The sequence below is a fragment of the Canis lupus genome, chromosome 17, assembly GCF_003254725.2.
Source record: "Canis lupus dingo isolate Sandy chromosome 17, ASM325472v2, whole genome shotgun sequence".
In the NCBI taxonomy this organism is placed as follows: Eukaryota; Metazoa; Chordata; class Mammalia; order Carnivora; family Canidae; genus Canis; species Canis lupus.
In genome coordinates, this window is record NC_064259.1 from 7610139 (window position 1) to 7628242 (window position 18104).

General features: G+C 49.5%; 1 protein-coding gene across 6 annotated transcripts in view; it reads left to right on the forward strand.

The window, feature by feature from the left end:
- The window catches only part of ATP6V1C2 (ATPase H+ transporting V1 subunit C2), a 52657-nt gene that overhangs the window by 14891 nt on the left and 19662 nt on the right, over positions 1–18104 (forward strand). For 3 of the 6 annotated variants that reach the window (XM_025454665.3, XM_035700668.2, XM_025454667.3), the window contains exons 4-5: positions 12914–12999; positions 13931–13960. The exons of 1 other annotated variant lie outside the window; for it this stretch is intronic. In XM_025454665.3, coding sequence (XP_025310450.1) covers positions 12914–12999; positions 13931–13960 — 116 coding nt within the window. The remainder of the gene's footprint in view (positions 1–12913; positions 13000–13930; positions 13961–18104) is intronic. 2 more of the 6 variants (XM_025454666.3, XM_025454668.3) reach the window with 1 other exon arrangement.

Consider the following 18104-nt stretch of genomic DNA (forward strand, 5'->3'; position numbering starts at 1 on the left):
ATTTATCTGTTCACCTGTTGGGGGACATTTAGATGCCTTCTAGTTTGGGACTTTTTTTTTTTTTTAGTTTGGGACTTTTATGTATGTATTTTTTTTAGAGAGAAAGAGAGAGGGAGAGCAGGTACGTGAGGGGGAGCCAGAGGGAGAGGAAGAGAGAATCTCAAGCAGACTCCCCGCTAAGCGTGGAGCCTGTTATAGGGCTCCATCTCATGACCCTGAGATCACGACTTGAGCCAAAATCAAGAGTCAGACACCCAACCACCTGTGCCAGCCAGGCATCCCAGTTTTGGACTATTAAAAAGAAAGATCTTTTATGAACATTCATGTACAATTTTTATTATTGACATATGTTTTATTTATTTATTATTATTACTTTTAAAGATTTTATTCATTTATTCATGAGAGACGCAGAGAGAGAGGCAGAGACATAGGTAGAGGGAGAAGCAGCCTCCCTGCAGGGAGCCCGATGTGGGACTCCATTCCAGGAGCCTGGGATCACATCCTGAGCCAAAGGCAGGCGCTCAACCACTGAGCCACCCAGGCGTCCCTTGACATATGTTTTAATTTCTCTTACATAAATATCTACCCATTGAGGCATGTAGGGTCCTGGGTACACAGTGTGGGCATACACATCCCCTTTGACCCTCAAACCTTTGGATTGCTCCAAAGGGATGGACGCAGCTTAGAGGAAGGCCACACTGGGACCTTCTAAAGCGTGGGTCCCATGTGGTCCCAGGACACGGCTCCCTTATCATGGGCTGAGTTTGCTATTTCGATTGCATTGAGGCTTATGTAGCCTCTCTACATAATTCTCTATGTAGACATAGAGAATGCTGAGTTGTTATTTTTAAGGAAATGGCCATTCTTCAAGACGTTCACATTCTGGGAGATGGGGTAGATGAATAAAGAGATCATCTCAATCCTAGGTGATGTGTGAACAAAACAAAAATGGCTCCACGTTGGCTCTGAGGAGCACTGGTCTAACATCCTGCTTCACCTCTCAGGCACTTGCCCAGCCAGCCAGCACTTGCCAGGCTGTGTGTCTTCCAGGAACCACTGTATTTTTGCTGGAGCTGATGGTCGTACAATTAATAATTTTTCAGAGATCTGTTTGTTTTGATGGAGTACCTAGATAAGGAAAGCCACACTTTGTACAGTATAATAAGTGATGTGGTGGAGGGAAGTTTCCAGTAAGCCCCACGAGGGTGGCAGCTATGGTCGGTTTGTTCACTACTATCTCCCCATAATATTGCCTGGTACGTAATGAACACAATACAGTTTTTATTGAGTGCAAGAACCAACAGGTATTGGGCGGGGGTGTTATCCATCACTGTATTGTGTTTGTTAGGGGTGACTTGCCGCAAGGAGGGGCACTTGGGCTGTTTTCAAGGATGAGTTGCATCCAGGTGGCTCAGGATGTCCCAGGTGCTTCTAGAAGGCTGGCATGGGAAGGGCGGTGGTGGGTAGGTAAAGAAGGAGGAGGCCGGACAGGCAGATGGATGGGCCCCTTGTTAACTTGGCCAGGGAGCTTGAACATCAACATTTGAATTTCTTGGGAAACCACTGACATAGTTTCAGCAGCGCACTGACATGCTAAGCTGGGTATTTGCAGAGCTTTGTCTGCTTGTTGTGGGCGGGATGGACAGGAGGGCGCCAGATTGGGAGAGGCAGGACAAGCAGAGAGGAAGCTATTGGAGGAAATGTGGAGAAAGATGTTGTGGCCTGCCCAGGACAGTGACCCCGGGCAGGGCTTGGACAGGTTGGTGGCAATGATAAGATATAGCAGTGGCGGGAAAGAAGGGAGCGAGGCCAAGGAACTTTGGAGAAGGTGATGACATCCAGCATAAAGGGCCAAATCCGTCCTTGACATTCTCCTCCAGGCTGGATCTTCACCCTCAAAGCCAAGAAAAAGGCTAGGGCAGGTTTTTAAGAACTGACATAATTCACACATGGTAACAGTCGCCCCTTTGATGGACGCTATTCATTGGTCTCCAGTATGTTTACAACCATCACCACCATCTGATTCCAGAGCGTGGTCATCATCTCAGAAGGAAACCCTGTGCCTGTCAGTCACGATCACTCCCTTCTGCAACCTCCAGCCTCAGCCCCAACCCCTCCCCTCCACTCCCCCAACCCCTGGTCATTGGACATTCATCTATGGATTTGCCTCTTGTGGGCATTTCATGCAAAGAGAAAGCCTGGATATTTTCAGATAAACCAAGAGGAAACACCTTTCATGCAGATTTGCCATGAAATGTGTGTTCACGAGGCCCCTAAAGGTGATTGACCATGGGAGGAATCCCATAGGGGTGGCTGGCCAGGCTCCACAGAAGCCCCACCCACTTCTGCAGTGTGGAAAAAATGTTTGTGTCAGCAGTCTATTGCTTTCTTCTTACTTAAAAAAAAAAAAAATTCCATGTGCAAATAGACAAAAGATTTAAGTGAGGAGAGATTTTATGGAAAAAAAAAACCAACAAGTCAACAACAGTTATTAAATTCAATTTGTTACTCTAAAACTGAGGTCTTGTTTTTGCTCTGGTCGGCTACCTAAGGGCTGTGTGACCTCGAGTGGGCCCTCACCTCTCCTGGGTCTCTAAGGGCCCTTCCAATCGTGACTCCATGTGATGATTCTGGGTGGGGGGCTTATATTCTAGTCTTCCTTCCCAGGCATGACTATAATGTCAAGAATTTCTTTTTAAAAAGATTTTATTTGCTTATTTGACAGAGAGAGCTTGCAAGCAGGGGAGCAGCAGGCTCCCCACTGAGCAAGGAGCCCAACAGGGGGCTCGATCTCAGGGTCCTGGAATCTTGACTTGAAGACAGACGCTCAACCGACTGAGCCACCCAGGCGCCCAAGTCAAGGATTTTTAATGGCAGGAGGGCTTCTTTCATTTTATTTCTCGTGGTAATGAAACACTTAATCATAATAATACCCTGATTAATACCTTCACGTAAATCCTTAGCTGCATTTTTGGCTGTGTCCTAAAGACGCATTTCCAAAAGTGGAATGACTGGTTCAAAGGATACAGGCGTATTTCAAGCTGTTTGTACAGATCGCTAAGTCGTTTTCCAATGAGGTGGTAAGACAGCGCTGTTTCGTCATACCCCTGTCTGCTGGTTGACCAGGTAAAATGCAGATCATGTGTGATGGTCTTTTTTTTTTTTTTAATTTTTTTTATTTATTTATGATAGTCACAGAGAGAGAGAGAGAGAGGCAGAGACACAGGCAGAGGGAGAAGCAGGCTCCATGCACCGGGAGCCCGATGTGGGATTCGATCCCGGGTCTCCAGGATCGCGCCCTGGGCCAAAGGCAGGCACCAAACCGCTGCGCCATCCAGGGATCCCTGTGATGGTCTTAATGTGTATTTCCTGGGAACCAGCAAGAGGAAGCATATCTTCAGGTGCCCATCAGCCATTTGTAGTTCTGTTTTTATGATTTGCCCACTCTGGCCTTTGCCCATTCATCCTCTGGGGTGGGCTGCAGGTTGCACAACTCTGGGGGCGCTCTTCACATCGTGTGCCCTGGGCCTAGCTTGCTGTGAGGGAGGCTCCTGCAGTTGGGCACGGTGCCCAGACTGGTTGGTGGATTGACTTTTCTGGAAGATGCTCCGGAACTTAAACAAACTCCAGTCTCCCTTCTCATCCCCATGCTCAGAGGACGCCCGCTTACTCCTGAAGGCCTGCAGGACCCTAGAGCGTTTCAGTGACACAAGAGAGGCCTTCCTTGTCCCCAGCCCCGTAGGGGGGCGAATTTTCTCTTGAGGGTAGATAGGCTTTAGAAGGGGACCAAGAATCAGCAGAGCTGTGGGTGAACCAAGCTGCATAAAGCTGACTTGGCCAAAGCAAATTCTGTTTTGACTGATGGGTGATTTTCCTAAATGGCTTTACAAACAGTAGGCTGAGGGGATCCCTCTAAAGGTGGAAATATCAGCCCATTATTGCCACTTCCAGCTTCTAAAAAGCAAGGCCAGAATTCAGAGCCTCCAGAGCCCTCCAGAGCCCTCCAGTGTGGGAACCTTCTCAGAGGCCTCACTGAACCTTTATTTTTTATTAAAAGAAAGTCAGAGAATCATGATCCAGTCACATGTTCCTGATGATTGCTGCAAGGCACGTTGATTTCATTGTCCTTTGGCGGAGGAGGAAGCACAGACAAAGGAGCGGGGTGAGGGGCCCAGGGGCTCAGTGAGTCACCAGCTGTGTGGAAGCTTCTGGGCCTCGCTTCTCCGGGCTCCTGTGTGGCTGCAGAGGAAGGCTGGGCCTGTCAGAGCTCCTTCATCTGTGGGGTGTGCTTGGGGTTCTGGTTATCCAGAGAGGGACACGTTGGCCGCTGGAGCGCCGAGAGCGGGTGGTGCCGGGCCTTGCATTAGGGGCGGGGTCTGGGGACAGTACTAGTCAAGGTCAAGGCCACCAGCCAAGGGATCTTGGGCAGGTGTCTTGGTCTCTCTGAACCTCGGCTTCCTGAGCCCACTGTGGTCTCGCCTCATCTGTCATTCGTTGATGTTTGTGTCTGTGCGTCCACAAAGTGCCTGAGGCCCGAGGACAGCTCACTAGATAAAAGCTATTGTTACTCTTGCTTCCGAACCCTGTGGAAACTCCTCTGCCCCGCCCTGTCATCTGTTAGCCCTCTCTTCCCTGGCATGGAGTAATTTCTGAAAACCAGTCGGTTATCAGCCTGGTTTGTCTGAATTTTCCAAAAAACCCAGGGAAGGGGGGGCGGGGAAGCCCTGTTTCCCTTCCCGTGGATGCACCCGGGACCTGGGATCCTCAAGGCACGCTCCCGTCCCGGGTGTGCGAGGCTCAGCCCTTCTCCCCACAGAGCAGGGGGGCGGTGCGGGGGGGGGGGCGGGTCTCCCGCCGAGAGGGGTGCCCCGATGAAAACTGGGTCCACAGGGGATGCTCTGGAAGGAGGGACCCCACGAAGCTTTGCCAGGCAAGCTTGCAGTGGGGCCACCCTTCAGGAAGAACATCCTCTGTGCGTGGGCCCTGGGATCTCGTGGCGCTTCAGCGAGTGGCGATCACCCCCCGCTGGTGCCCATCGTCCATCCGGGGTGGGCCTGGGCGAGCCCCGGGGCCCTGCGCCACAGGTGGTCAGACGAGCGTGGGGTTGCGGGAGGAGAGGGCGTGGACAGAGGTCTCGGGGGTCCCTGTCCTGCTGTGCGCTCAGCTCTTGAGCCATCCTGTGTCCCAAGGGCCAGCGGGAATGGCCCTCTTGGAGCCCAGGGTTCGAAAATCAGCAGCGCCAGGAGGTGCCCCGTAGTGTTCTCAGAAAGGAGGAGCAGAGCATTTTCATTGCACACGTGGCCACCGGCAGCCCCTCTTCCCTGGCCCCTCAGCCCTGGGTTCCTAGCTGCCTGGCTCCTGGAGACCTGTCCCCCTATCGGTTCCCTACCTGCCCTGCCTCCCACCTGGGTGGTGCCCCCGTCTTTCCCACCTTCTCCCTTAGCTCCCGACTGGACTGGCAAGCTCAGTTTGAAAGAGATCTTAGGGCGGCCCCCGTGGCTCAGCGGTTTAGCGCCGCCTTCAGCCCAGGGCCTGATCCTGGAGACCGGGATCGAGTCCCACGTCGGGCTCCCTGCATGGAGCCTGCTTCTCCCTCTGCCTGTGTCTCTGCCTCTTTCTCTCTCTGTATCTCTCATGAATAAATAAATAAAATTTAAAAAAAAAAAGAAAGAAGTCTTAAGCAGCTGAGCCCAGGTGACATGCTCTTGATCACGTTCTTATTGCTCTGTTTATTTGCCACACCATTCTTCTCTTTTTTTATTAATACATGCTGGTCATTTGAAAATCTGGATCCCCTCTCTGCAACTCTAGTCCCCAAAGATAGCCATTTCAACAATGTAGTGCCAGTCTTTCTAGATTTTTCCATGCATAATACGAGTATTTTTATGTCTTTTGGTTTTGTTTTTACAAAAATGTGACCATAACTACAGATACTACTTATTATTTTCTTTTTTAAAAAAGATTTTATTTTTTTTAACCCGATCCCGGGTCTCCTGCTCCTTGCGGGGAGCCTGATGCGGGACTCGATCCTGGGACCCTAGCTAGGATCAGGACCTGAGCTGAAGGCAGACACTTAACCGCTGAGCCACCCAGGTGTCCCAGATACTACTTATTGTTTTCTTTTTCCCCTTTATTCCAAAAGGGACAGCCTTTCATGGCAATCCGTGAGAGACCTTCCTCATTCTTTTTTGGAGACTTCTTGGTGATTCATTATTATCACCTGGGTCACCTGGGTCCCTTGTTCGCTCTTCTGTTTTTTTTTTTTTTTAAGATTTTAACATTTATTTGGGAGAGAGAGAGAGCATATAGGGCGGGGAGGGGCAGGGGGGAAGGAGGGACCAAAGGAGAGGGAGAAACAGACTCCCTGCTGAGCAGGAAGCTGGACGTGGGACTTAATCAGGACCTGGAGATCATGACCCAGGCTGCTTTAACTGACTGAGCTATCCAGGCGCCTCTCTCTTCTTCTTTTGAGACTCCCAAAATGCATATATTGGTGCACTTGCTGTGCCCATAGAGCCCTTAGGCTCTATTCACTTTCCTTCAATCTTTTTTTCTTTTTGTTCCTCAGATTTGGTAATTTCCATGTCCTGTCTTCAGATTTGCTAAATCTTTCTGCTCATATCTGCCTTGGAATCCCTCTAGTGAATTTATCATTTCAGTTATTGTACTTTTTAGCTCCAGAATCTTTTTTGGCATTTTTTTAAAGGCTTTCTATCTCCTTTTTTTTAATAGTTCAATTTTTAAAAAAGATTTTATTTATTTATTCATGAGAGACACACAGAGAGAGGCAGAGACACAGGCAGAGGGAGAAGCAGGCGCCCTGTGGAGAGCCCGATGTGGGACTTGATCCCAGGACCCCGGGATCATGACCTGAGCCAGAGGCAGATGTTAACCACTAAGCCATCCAGGCGTGCCTCTATCTCTTTATTTTTTGTTCATAGTTAATTTTCTTAACTTTCTCCTCAATTTCTCTTAGTTCTTTGAGCATTTTTAAAACAGTGGTTTTAAAGTCTTTGGTAGGTCTACCATCGTCTCTTTTACAGAGATAGCTTATGTTCATTTATTTCTTTTCTCTAAATGGGCCGTACTCTCCTGTTTCTTTTTATGCCTTGTGATTTTTTTTTGTTGTTGAGCACTGGACATTTGAATCTAATAATGTGGTAACTCTGGAAATCAGATCCTTCTCCTTCTCTGGGTTTGCTGTTTTTTGTTATTGGGTTTGCTGTTTTTTGTTATTACTTTCAACTGTTGTAGGCTGTCTCTGTGCCAAGGATCAGCCTGAGGTATAAACTTAGAGTCTTCTCAGGTCTTTCCTGAGCCCTTCCCTGGCTTTGAACATTTGCTTTCTAATGTTCCCCATATACACAGTTTTGTTTGTTTGTTTGTTTTGGAATGTTAATCTTCATGTCTGGTTCCAAAAATGAGAAAAAGAAAAGTGAAGAGGGGAGAACAACAACACACTCTTTAAATCCCTTGGAAGTCAGTGTAGCTGAAGGGCGAGGAGCTTGCGGTGGTAGAGGGAGGCATAAAACACTCACCACACTAACCACCCACCTCTTTGTACCTCTGTGATCAGAAGCAGCAATCAGAACACAGATCCCCAGTATCTCAAGGACAGCGTCCTTTATGTTCACCCTGGCTCCTGCAAACTGTGTACAAGTTGCTCCTAGAACACAAAGCTGCCTCCCATGTGGCTGAGAGATGGGAAAAGGGGTTGCTGCTACTGTGTTAAGAGCTGAGATTGAACCAGATTAACCACAATTTATGGTTCAAGCCTTCCGCTGGAAGTTGCAAGCCTTCAGCAGATGCCAGGTTTCCTGTAGTTATATCAGAGAGACAGACACTGATGTACCCAGCACCACAATTAAGATTACCCAGTGTTTGCAGTTTGCCTTTTTAATTAAAAATACAAGCGTACATCCTACCTTATGGATTAATAATATATGTTTTCATCAAGTGCTTCAGAGGAAAGTGCCAAGTGTAATGTAAACTAGCGTTGAAGAGCATGGACTTCAGAGTCGTGTTGATTTGGGATCAGTTTCTGCTTTGACACCTGTCATGTCACCCTCCGTGGGTGACTTTCAGCAATGTAAGTCTTCACGTTTTCACCTTTAACATGGGGACGTCATCCAGCTCAAAGCACCGTCTCAAGAATTGAGTTCCTGAGATACTTAAAAGCCCTTACAAGTAAGTCAATTTAAAAAAACAAAAAACAAAAAAACAAAAAAAAAAACAGAAAAAGCAGCCAAGGGCATAAACATGCTATTCACAGAAGAAGAAAACAGTCATTTGTAGAGTCAATGAACCTATGAAAAGATGTCCAGCCTCAGTGATGATCAAAGAGATGCAAATCAGAGCAACAATGAGATATAATTTCTCAGCTATCAGATCGGCAGAGATTAAACATTCATGACACCCGATGTTGGCTGCGGTTTAGGGAAGCAGGCGCTCTTACCCATTGTTGATGGGGCTGCACTCCGGCTCTGTATATTTGGAGAGTTGCTTGGCCTGTTTGTTAAAATTACAAATGTTTATACCCTTTATTCCACTAGTTATTCTTTAACAACTTATTCTGACCTGCACAAGTGGGCAAAACATGTGTATCATTGCAACATCCTATCACAGGGGAAACCACCCATGTGTCCAAAGGTAGGGAAGTAGTTACCATACAGTCAGGTGGCAAGACACCATGCGGTAGATCCCAGGTATGGGGAAGCTCTGTCCACGGAAGTGTGTTCACAGTAAACTGTAGAGTCTCTTAGTAAAAACAAAACATCACATAGTCTCTTAGGCTCCTTCTGATGAGAAAAATGTTCTGATTCAGGAAGACCACAATTTGCTGATGACGGTATAGTCATCACAGCTAGGTCAGGGCTCCTTTTGTTCTGTGCAATAAGTGGGTTTTCCAGCAGTTAAACTTCATCAGACCATGTTATTCTGAGATGTTCCGCGGTGGCGTACACGCCTGAGGGCAGGTGTGCGGCCCTACTTGTTATTGTTGAAAATTCCATACGGGCTAGAATCGCAAGCCACAAAAAGTCATTAACAAAATGATGAGTGAGTTCTGTTTTGCGGTTGATTAGGAAGCAAGCATGTGTGGTATTTAGGTGCCGCGGAGTGCCAGAGGTCATGTATTCACTCGACAAACATGTCCTGAGCAGCGGTGCGCATCAGGCATTGTGCTGGGGTGAGCGTTACTTCTACCTTCGCATAAACAAATTATTACTCAAGGCACCACAGAGGATGTGGAGGTAGTGACTTGCATGCACCACGATAGCAATGATAAAGAGGAATTGTTTTTTCTTTTTCTTTTTTTTTTAGATTGTATATATTTATTCATGAGAGACCCAGAGAGAGGGGCCGAGACAGAGGCAGAGGGAGAAGCAGGCTCCCTGTGGGGAGCCCAAGGTGGGACTCGATCCCGGGACCCTGGGATCTTGACCTGAGCTGCAGGCAGACCTCAACCGCTGAGCCACCCAGGCGCCCCAATAAAGTGGAATTGTTGACAGCTTTAGGATAGAAGCTTCCCGAGAGCAGGGCCTTTGTTTCGTTCGTTCACAGCACTATAAACAGTACTGGGTACACAGTTGCTTTAGCATATGGAATTTGCTGGATGAATGAGCAAACAAATGGATAAATGAATTTAGTGAGCCAGAGTCTTCACAGCGAATGGAAGACACATTCAGATGAGGAGGATTTTTTTCAGAAATTTTTTTGGAATTTTTTTTATTGGAGTTCGATTTGCCAACATACAGCATAACACCCAGTGCTCATCCCATCAAGTGCCCCTCCCAGTGCCCGTCACCCAGTCACCCCATCCCCCCGCCTGCCTCCCCTTCCATCTTCCCTTGTTCATTTCTGAGAGTTAGATGTCTCTCATGTTTTGTCTCCCTCTCTAATTTTTCCCACTCGTTTTCTCTCCTTTCCCCTATAATCCCTTTCACTATTTTTTATATTCCCTGTATGAGTGAAACCATATAATGTTTGTCCTTCTCCGATTGACCTACTTCACTCAGCATCATACCCTCCGGTACCATCCACGTCGAAGCTAAGGGTGGGTATTCATGGTTTGTAATGGTTGAGTGATATTCCACTGTGTATATAGACCACAGCTTCTTTATCCAGATGAGGAGGATTTGAGGAGTGTCTGTTTATGAACGGGTGAAGTGTTGCGTGTGGGCTGTAGGTGGCCCACGAGGGATGGTGTACAAACCCAGGCAGGTGGGGAGCCGTGGTCAAACCCCCAGGCTGGAGGGGAAGAGAGGAGAGAGGTTCCTGGAACTGAGGGAACCAGACTCACCGTCCCCCACTGGCCCCAGTCTCCTGCCACATGTCTCCCTGAGCAGGGGGCGGAGAGCCCGATGTGGTCCATTGGGCTGCCTAGAGCACCTCTGAGGTTTGCCTCGAACCCCCCACACCTGGAACCGCACAGGCATTACAGCACACTACAAATAACCCCGTGAGATGGGCAATCCCATCTCCATTTTATAGCTGAGAAAACAGACTGAGATTAGTGGGGTAATTAATTCGTAGAGTCATTATAATTAGTTATAATTAGTAAGGTGGAGAACTGCTATTCTAAGAAATGCTGACACATTTATGGAGGTGTTAAGTCCAGGATGGGTCTCAGTGTAGACAGCAGCGTGGCCCAGTGGCTGAGACCCTCAGGATCCTCAGATGGACCAGGTGGATGGGGTCAGCTTACTTCTCTGGCCTTCATCTGTAAAATGGGATAATACTCACCTTCAAGAATGTTGGTGAGGATCTTTTAAAAAAGATTTTATTTATTTATTTGAGAGAGAGAGAGAGAGAGAATAAGTTGGGGGGAGGGACAGAGGGAGAAGGAGAAGCAGACTCCCCACTTAGTGGGGAGTCAGACATGGGACTCGATCCCAGGACCCCGGGGTCACCACCGGAGCCGAAGGCAGACGCTTCACCGACTGACCCACCCAGGCGCCCCTGCTTGTGAGGATTCAATGAGGTAATGATTACAGAATATTTGGTACCTGGTAGTCTCCGCCAAGTGGCAGGTGTTATCAAAAGAAAACCTCAGCTCACATAAGCCGTGGACGTGGAAGGTGCTGGAAGTGTGCCGGAATGCAGAGTGTGTGTTTTCTCTTGGGCAGAGCAGTGTGATGGTTCATTTTTTGGGATATTTTTCAAATTTTGACCATGAATACATATCACTTTGATGGGAAAACAGGTTCGTTCCTCTCCCTTTCCCCTCCTCCCCTCCCCTGATTGTTCCTCCCTTCCTCCCTGTCCCTCCCTCCCTTATACCTGGGACCTTTCAGTGGCGCCCTTCTGCCTCAGTTTCCTGCGTTGGTCCTCAGCCCCCCCAGCCTCCTGCCCTGCGTGGCCAGGATGGCCAATGCCACAACAGCAGAAGAGCATGTTCCCCCTCTGGAATTGAGTGACCCGATCCAGGCTCCCTGCCAAGGCTGCCTCCCTCCTGGGAGCCCAGAGCAGCTGGAGAGGAGGCCTGAGGCAGAGATTGGGATCTTCAGAGCTTTTAGACTTCGGTCCTAGTCTGGCATGTTTTCCAGCCGGACTTCCCAGTGCTCAGCCTCCAGGAGCAGACACTCTGCTCCCAGATCCTCGGTGTCTAATGAGTTATATTAATATAATAATCCTGCAAAATGGGTGTGATCTGCATCTTATAGATAAGAGCACTGAGGTACAAAGAAATTAAAAAAATCTGGCCCAAAGCATACATTTGGGGGACCTGGCTGGCTCCGTCAGAAACGTGTATAATTCTTGATCTTGGGGTTGTGAGTTTGAGCACCTTGGGTGCAGATATTACTTCATTTTTTAAAAAGATTTTATTTATGGCATGATCCCAGGGTTCCGGGATCAAGTCCCACATCGGGAGTCTCATGTCTTTATTTATTTATTTATTTTTTAATTTTGTATTTATTCATGAGAGAGACAGAGAGAGAGGGGGCAGCAGGAGAAGCAGGCTCCCGGAGAAAAAAGAAAAAAAATTGCAAGGAGCACCCTGCTGGCTCCATGGGTGGAGCATGGACTCTTGATCTCTGAGCCCCACACTGGGAGTGGGGCCTACTTAAAATAAAAATTAAAAACCAAACAAAGAAGCGATACATTTGTAATTGGCAGAGCCGTGTGAATTTGAGTCCTTCTGCCTTGAAATCCTATACTTCAATTTCTTTTCTCATACTTTGTTATTGGTTTGAGGGGTGGAGAACTCTTGTTTGTTTTATGACGTTTTGGATCTTCAGCGCTACATGAGTTTCAGGCGTACAGCCTAGTGATTGGACGACCCTCTGCCCTGCTAGCTCACCATCCTTTCTCATACTTTCTGAAGCCTCCAGGAGCCTTTCTGGAGACTTAAAAGGTTTTGATTTTCTAATTATAAAAGCAATACTGAATTATTATAGTCCGGATTAATTCAGTATTGAATTACCATTATGGATGATAATCGAGAATCCGTAAAGTAGGAAGAGCCCTTTCACGTAGTCACAGCCGTGCTGTCTGTATAAGTCTGTATCTTGGGTTTTTTCCATGGAACATTATAATGCATGCCTTGTCCCACAGTATTAGACATTCTTTGTAGACCTCGTTCCCAATGCCTGCGTAATGGTCCCTCAGTGGGCTATGCCGTTTACTCAAACAATCCCCTATTGTCGAACCTTCCAGTGGCTTCCAGTCTGCTGCAGCGCAGAACATCTTTTTATTCAGAAAGCTTTTTCTGTTCGTCCTATTTCCTTAAGATAGGTTCTCAGAAGTGGAAATACTGGTTCAGAGGCTATGCACATTTGAAGTCTCTGCCTGCCTCTTGCCAAAGATCCCCCAGAGGGCGGCTCCCATTCCTTTCCCCACCCACCCGCCCGTGGAAGAGGAGGATTAGGAAGGCACCTTCCTAGTCTAACGGCCTTGTGTTCTTTTCCCAAAGCCTCATAAAGAGGATGGCCCAGAGCGTGGTGGAAGTTATGGAAGATGCTAAAGGGAAGGTTCCGGAGAACCTCCTGGCCAACGGAGGTAGGTCATTGGCGTCTTTATACCCAGGGCTCTCTCAGCTGCTTCCAGCCCATCGGTGCCCCTGGCTGTGCCACCTGTCGTGGCTGCAGCAATATGGCCCAAGGAGTGTCAAAATTGACACGTCCGGCACAGCTGTAACCTCGTTTTGAGCTCAGCAGCACCGCTGGTTTGAAGACATGCCCCTGGGCCTGTTACTAGTCCTGCTGTGGCATTTCTAGAGCACCTGCCGTTTTTACCCTATAGAAACCTCAGGGGACAATGGGGTTGGTGGGGTCTAACGGTTTGACTTACCTGCCTTCTCTATCAGCTTCTGCTCTGTCCTGCATGGAAAGTTCCACCTTCTCCTCCACCCCACCACCCTGCCCAACCCATTTATCCCTCTCCCCAGATAAGGCTGGAAAATGCCTTCAGGGCCTAAGGAAAGCCGCAGATTGAAGTCTTAAGTTGTGGCCAGCAAATACACAGAGTTAGACCGAAAATGCTCTGTGCTGTGTGTTCACATTTTGAATGTCATTTATTTTTTTTTAAGATTTTATTTATTTATTCATGAGAGACACACAGAGAGAGGTAGAGACACAGGCAAAGGGAGAAGCAGGCTCCCAGCAGGGAGCCCGATGCGGGACTCGATCCCAGGACCCCGGAATCATGACCTGAGCTGAAGGCAGAGGGTCAACCACTGAGCCACCCAGGCGTGCCTAAACCTGTAACTCTATCAATGCACGTACGAATACTGAAAATAAGAGTGTGTGTTCTGTATTTAACACTTTTGTCATTTGTTACGTAGCAATGCATAGTTCTTCCCTCTTGAGAACCATAAAAGGCCTTTTTATTTGCTTGTTTCAATTGACAAATGGAAATGCTTGTGCTCCCGAATCTGAACTTGGCCTCGTGTGTTCATGCAATATAATAACTCCCCCTTATTACATTGCAGGTTTGAAGGAAAAAATGAAATATTTAAAGAGTAGGTTATGTGTTGTTTGCCGTGAGTGTGCTTGGTGTGATGCCTGCATGTCCCTGGGAAGGTGGACTCTCTCAGCCTGGCCGTAGGGGTGTGGTGATCGGGTCACGGTGGATTTCTCCAGTTAACAACCTATCACCTGTTTTATTCCTTTTCCCTCTTTCTCGTGTCTGCCCTGCTTGCCCCAGCACTGCATGCCTCCTGGAATGGGGTAATGCTCTGGCTCTGAAGTTCAAGGTGGACTCTTACATCTTGTGGCTTGTGGCCTGCTCCTTGCTTTGATGACTGTCCTCTGTGCCCACTGTCCTGCCCGCTCTTGGACTCTGGCTGTTTTGTGGACCCTGCAGTTCACATGTCAGGCTTACCTTTGTGTGGTCCTGATGGGGTTCACTCATGCAAGGGCCCTTCTTCTCGTGAGTCTCGGAGTCTGGGGGGATGGGGGGCATCCCCATGCCTGAACAGGCCTTTCCTGGCTTCAGCGTTTCAGAAGGAAACATTTGCTTTGGGTTTTCTCCAGCCTTGCTCAAACCGGTGGGATGAGCAGCGGCAAATCCTTTTAGGAAGAACGATGAAAGCCAGCAAATCCTTTTAGGACAAACGCCCGATCTTTATGGATTGGAATTTAATCAGAATACCTTTCCGAAGGCAGTCTGTCTGCGATAACTGAAATTTCTTGCTGGTGCTAATAAAAAATTACTTTTTAAATTGATCAACTGATCTTACTTCCAAGCCAGGTAACTTGGGGGGTCCTAGACCAAAGAGCTGGCTTAAGGGAGAGAGCCGCTTTTCTACATAAAAACCTGGTCTTTAAGACACAGGGATTCAAGCTCACTCTGCAATAGCGCTCAAGATGCTTGCTTCTACCCAAAATTCATGTTCCTTAAAACTAGATATTCTCATTCCACCATCTCCATCCCCGGTGCAATGGCAGCTATTGAAAGGCTGGCTGCTTCTCATCTCGGAAGGAGGAGATTCAGCTTCATTTGTTCATGTCATAGGCTTCATTATCCCCGGGCCCGCTGTGAATCGGGTCCCCATGATTTCCCAGACTAGAGCTTCCAGGCTCCTTCTGTAACCAGCTCTGTGCAAATAGAGGTCAGGGGCTCAAATGCAGGGCTCTTGCTCTTGGCCAGTGACTCTTGACCTTCACAACGTGTATTAGCACAATAAAGGCTCTGAAAAGTACTGCAGTCAAGAGACCTGTTCAGGCTGACTTTGCTCAGGCTTTTCTGATTCCATTTGGATGGGGAAACCCTTTTCTTCTTCTGCAGAGCACCCATGCGTAGCATAGCGGTTGACAGAATTAACTGGAGATGTCAGTGCTACCCTCAGTGGGCAGGATTTCGCCTCTGTCCCCCAGGGCACTGTTGCAGGGACAGCCAGCCAGCAGCAGCAGCAGCCTTGGAGCAGCCACACCTGGCCCCGGACCTTCACAGGTCATCTCTCTGGGTCCTGGTTTTCTCACCTGTCAGTGGACATAATCCCTTTACAAAGGGCTCTTAGCCTTGCACGGGCACCTTTTGTTTTTGCTTGCTCTTTGGCCCCAGCCGAGCTTTGAGTCTGGAAGGAAGGAGACAGGTGCTTTGGGTTGTAGCAGTAGCGGGGCAGACGCATGGCTGTCTGGCGCAGGCCCCAGCTCATGCCCAGATGTCACGAACACCCGGAGATTGGCCGGCCTGACCGGGAGAGAGGCCGCAGCCCGTGTGGTCACGGGTCCCTCATCCTGCTGCCTGCCAGGAAGGCCTTGTTTTGGTTCTAAGATGAGGTCACTAGTGTGCAAGAGCAGCCGCCTGTGAACGGCATGTTTTGATTCTGAGCGAGCCTGCCCAGGTCATGGTCTGACCTCATGGGCCATCAGCCCAAGCCGTCAGTTGCTCCCTTGGGGGCCAGGCTTCTCCAACTTCAGCCAGGGAAGGGAGTGGGGGCCTGTTCTTTCCTGGGCCAGCGGAGAGAAAGCTGCAGGGCAGGAAGGCCCAAGGGGACTGCTGCTTTCTAAGTCAGGGGACCATCCTCAGGCCATGTTGTCACCGAAGGTGATGGGCACGGACAGGGCGGTGCTGCCCTTGGATGCTAGACCTAGGGCAAGGGTCAGGGTCTGGAGCTGGAACTGGTGCTCTGGACACACGAGGGGAGGTGAAGGAGGAGAGGGGGTCAGGGGGTCAGGGTCACACACCAGAGATCCCAAGAGGCTGTTGCAGGGAGGTCTGCACGGTCTCAGATTTATCTGACATCCTCTCGCCCCCTCATTCATGGACCCCCCCCCACCCCCCCACATGGCTCTCAAGTCCCAAGCACTGTGCTGGGTGCTGGGCATGCAGATTGCTCTCCAGGAGCTCCTGGCCAGGGGGACGGCCCCACGGTGCCATATGGGCTGTGATGCCAATTGAGACTGAGTGCTGGGGAGCCACCCAAGGAGATGGGCAGAGCCTGGCTCCTACAGGAGCTCTTCTGGCGGAAAGGGAACAGTTCATTCTCTCTGATCTGAATGCCATAAAGACCTTAGAATTTATGACAATGCGTGGAGACACGTTTGATTTGGTCCATAATGTGTCTCTTCTCAGCAACCCACGTACTGCAAGTTAGTACAATCACCAGAGTTGTTAGGGAGATTCTTAAATGGAAGGCTTGCTCTGTGTTGGGTGCTGTGACTGGCTCTGGGGACACAGAAGTAGTCATCCGGCCTCCAGGAGCCTGAAAGTGCGAGGAATTGGGGCGGGAGGTGGGGGTGTCCAGGCAGCATCAAGAGTGGAACCGAATAGGCGAGTGTCCCAGGCAGCAGGTGGATGGACGGTCGGCAGGCTTTCAGGAGTGGCCCTTGTCCTGCTGTTAAAAGACAAAAGCAGCAGTGAGAGAGAGTAGGGGGTCCAGGCATCTGTGCCCGGGGTCTGGAGTGTCCCCAGGGGCCTGGAAGTGGCAGAGTGGTCGCGAGAAGGGGCGCAGATCCCAACGCACAGGTCTGCCCAGCATCCCCGCCTGGGGCCGGCCACTGGGACAGGCGAGGGCTCCAGCCTGACAGCCTGTGGCCAGCGTGCCCGGCCTGCAGCGGGGATTGGTGGCTGGGATCAGTGCCACAGTTGCCTTCTCGACCTTCGGGTCCTGCCTCTGCCCTCACCCCCCGTCCACCCCCACCCTCCATCATCCAGACATACGTGCTGTTCCCCCCTGGCCTGCACGCTTCTGCAGCGTCTTCCCCTGCAGGGTGCGGCAGTACAAAACCATATTCATAGCAAATTTGTACCCCGGTCTGTATCGGCTCGGGGTGTCCTAACAGAATACGGCAGCCGGGAGTTTATGCAACAGACCTCTATCCCTCGCCGTCCTGGAGGCTGGAAGCCCAGGGTCCGGGGCCAGCAGGTTGGTGCCGTCACTGGGTCCTCACACGGGCCTTGCTTGGTGGGAGCCCCCTTGTCTCTCCTGATGGGGCCCCACATCCCAGCCGATCAGGGCCCCTCTCCCCCTGGAGCCTCTTGTGGATTCGAGCACCGGGAGCCTGGAGGCCATCTCCTAGGTGTGAGGGACCCAGGGGTCTGATCACCGGGTTCTTGCCTAGAGATGGGCCACCGTGCACCCCGCAGGGTAGCGTGACCTGACTGGGACGAGCAGGGAAGGGGCGGGGGTGCTGCCTCCTCCCCGGTCACTGTCTCGTCTCATAGTGGATGTTGGTGAGGGGCCTGCCTTGTGCCGGTGCCCTCGCCTCTGAGATGGAGACGATGATAGTACTTTTTTTTTTTTTTAATTTTAGCATGTTTTCTTGTTAAATGAAGTATCAAACATAATTTAACTAAATTATTAAGATCTGTCAAATAGCAGTCATTCTTTTAGGTGTATGTTAAATGATAATTTTTTTAATAATAAATTTATTTTTTACTGGTGTTCAATTTGCCAACATACTTAATAGTGTTAAAAGGTAAGTTAAATGGAATGACTCCCAGTCCTGGCCAAGATGAACCATCAGCCATCACCCATCACCAGCCTTGATGTCCTGGGCGGTGGCAGCAGCGTCCAGCTGGAAGGCACTTCCCACCTGCTGTGCACTCCCTCCTCTGCCTGCTGCCTGGTTCCCTCCTCTGAGCCCCGTTTCATTTCCATCTGCGTCCTGGGGACTTGACTCCCCTCTGCCCCGTCCATCCTTGTGGCCGCCCAACTT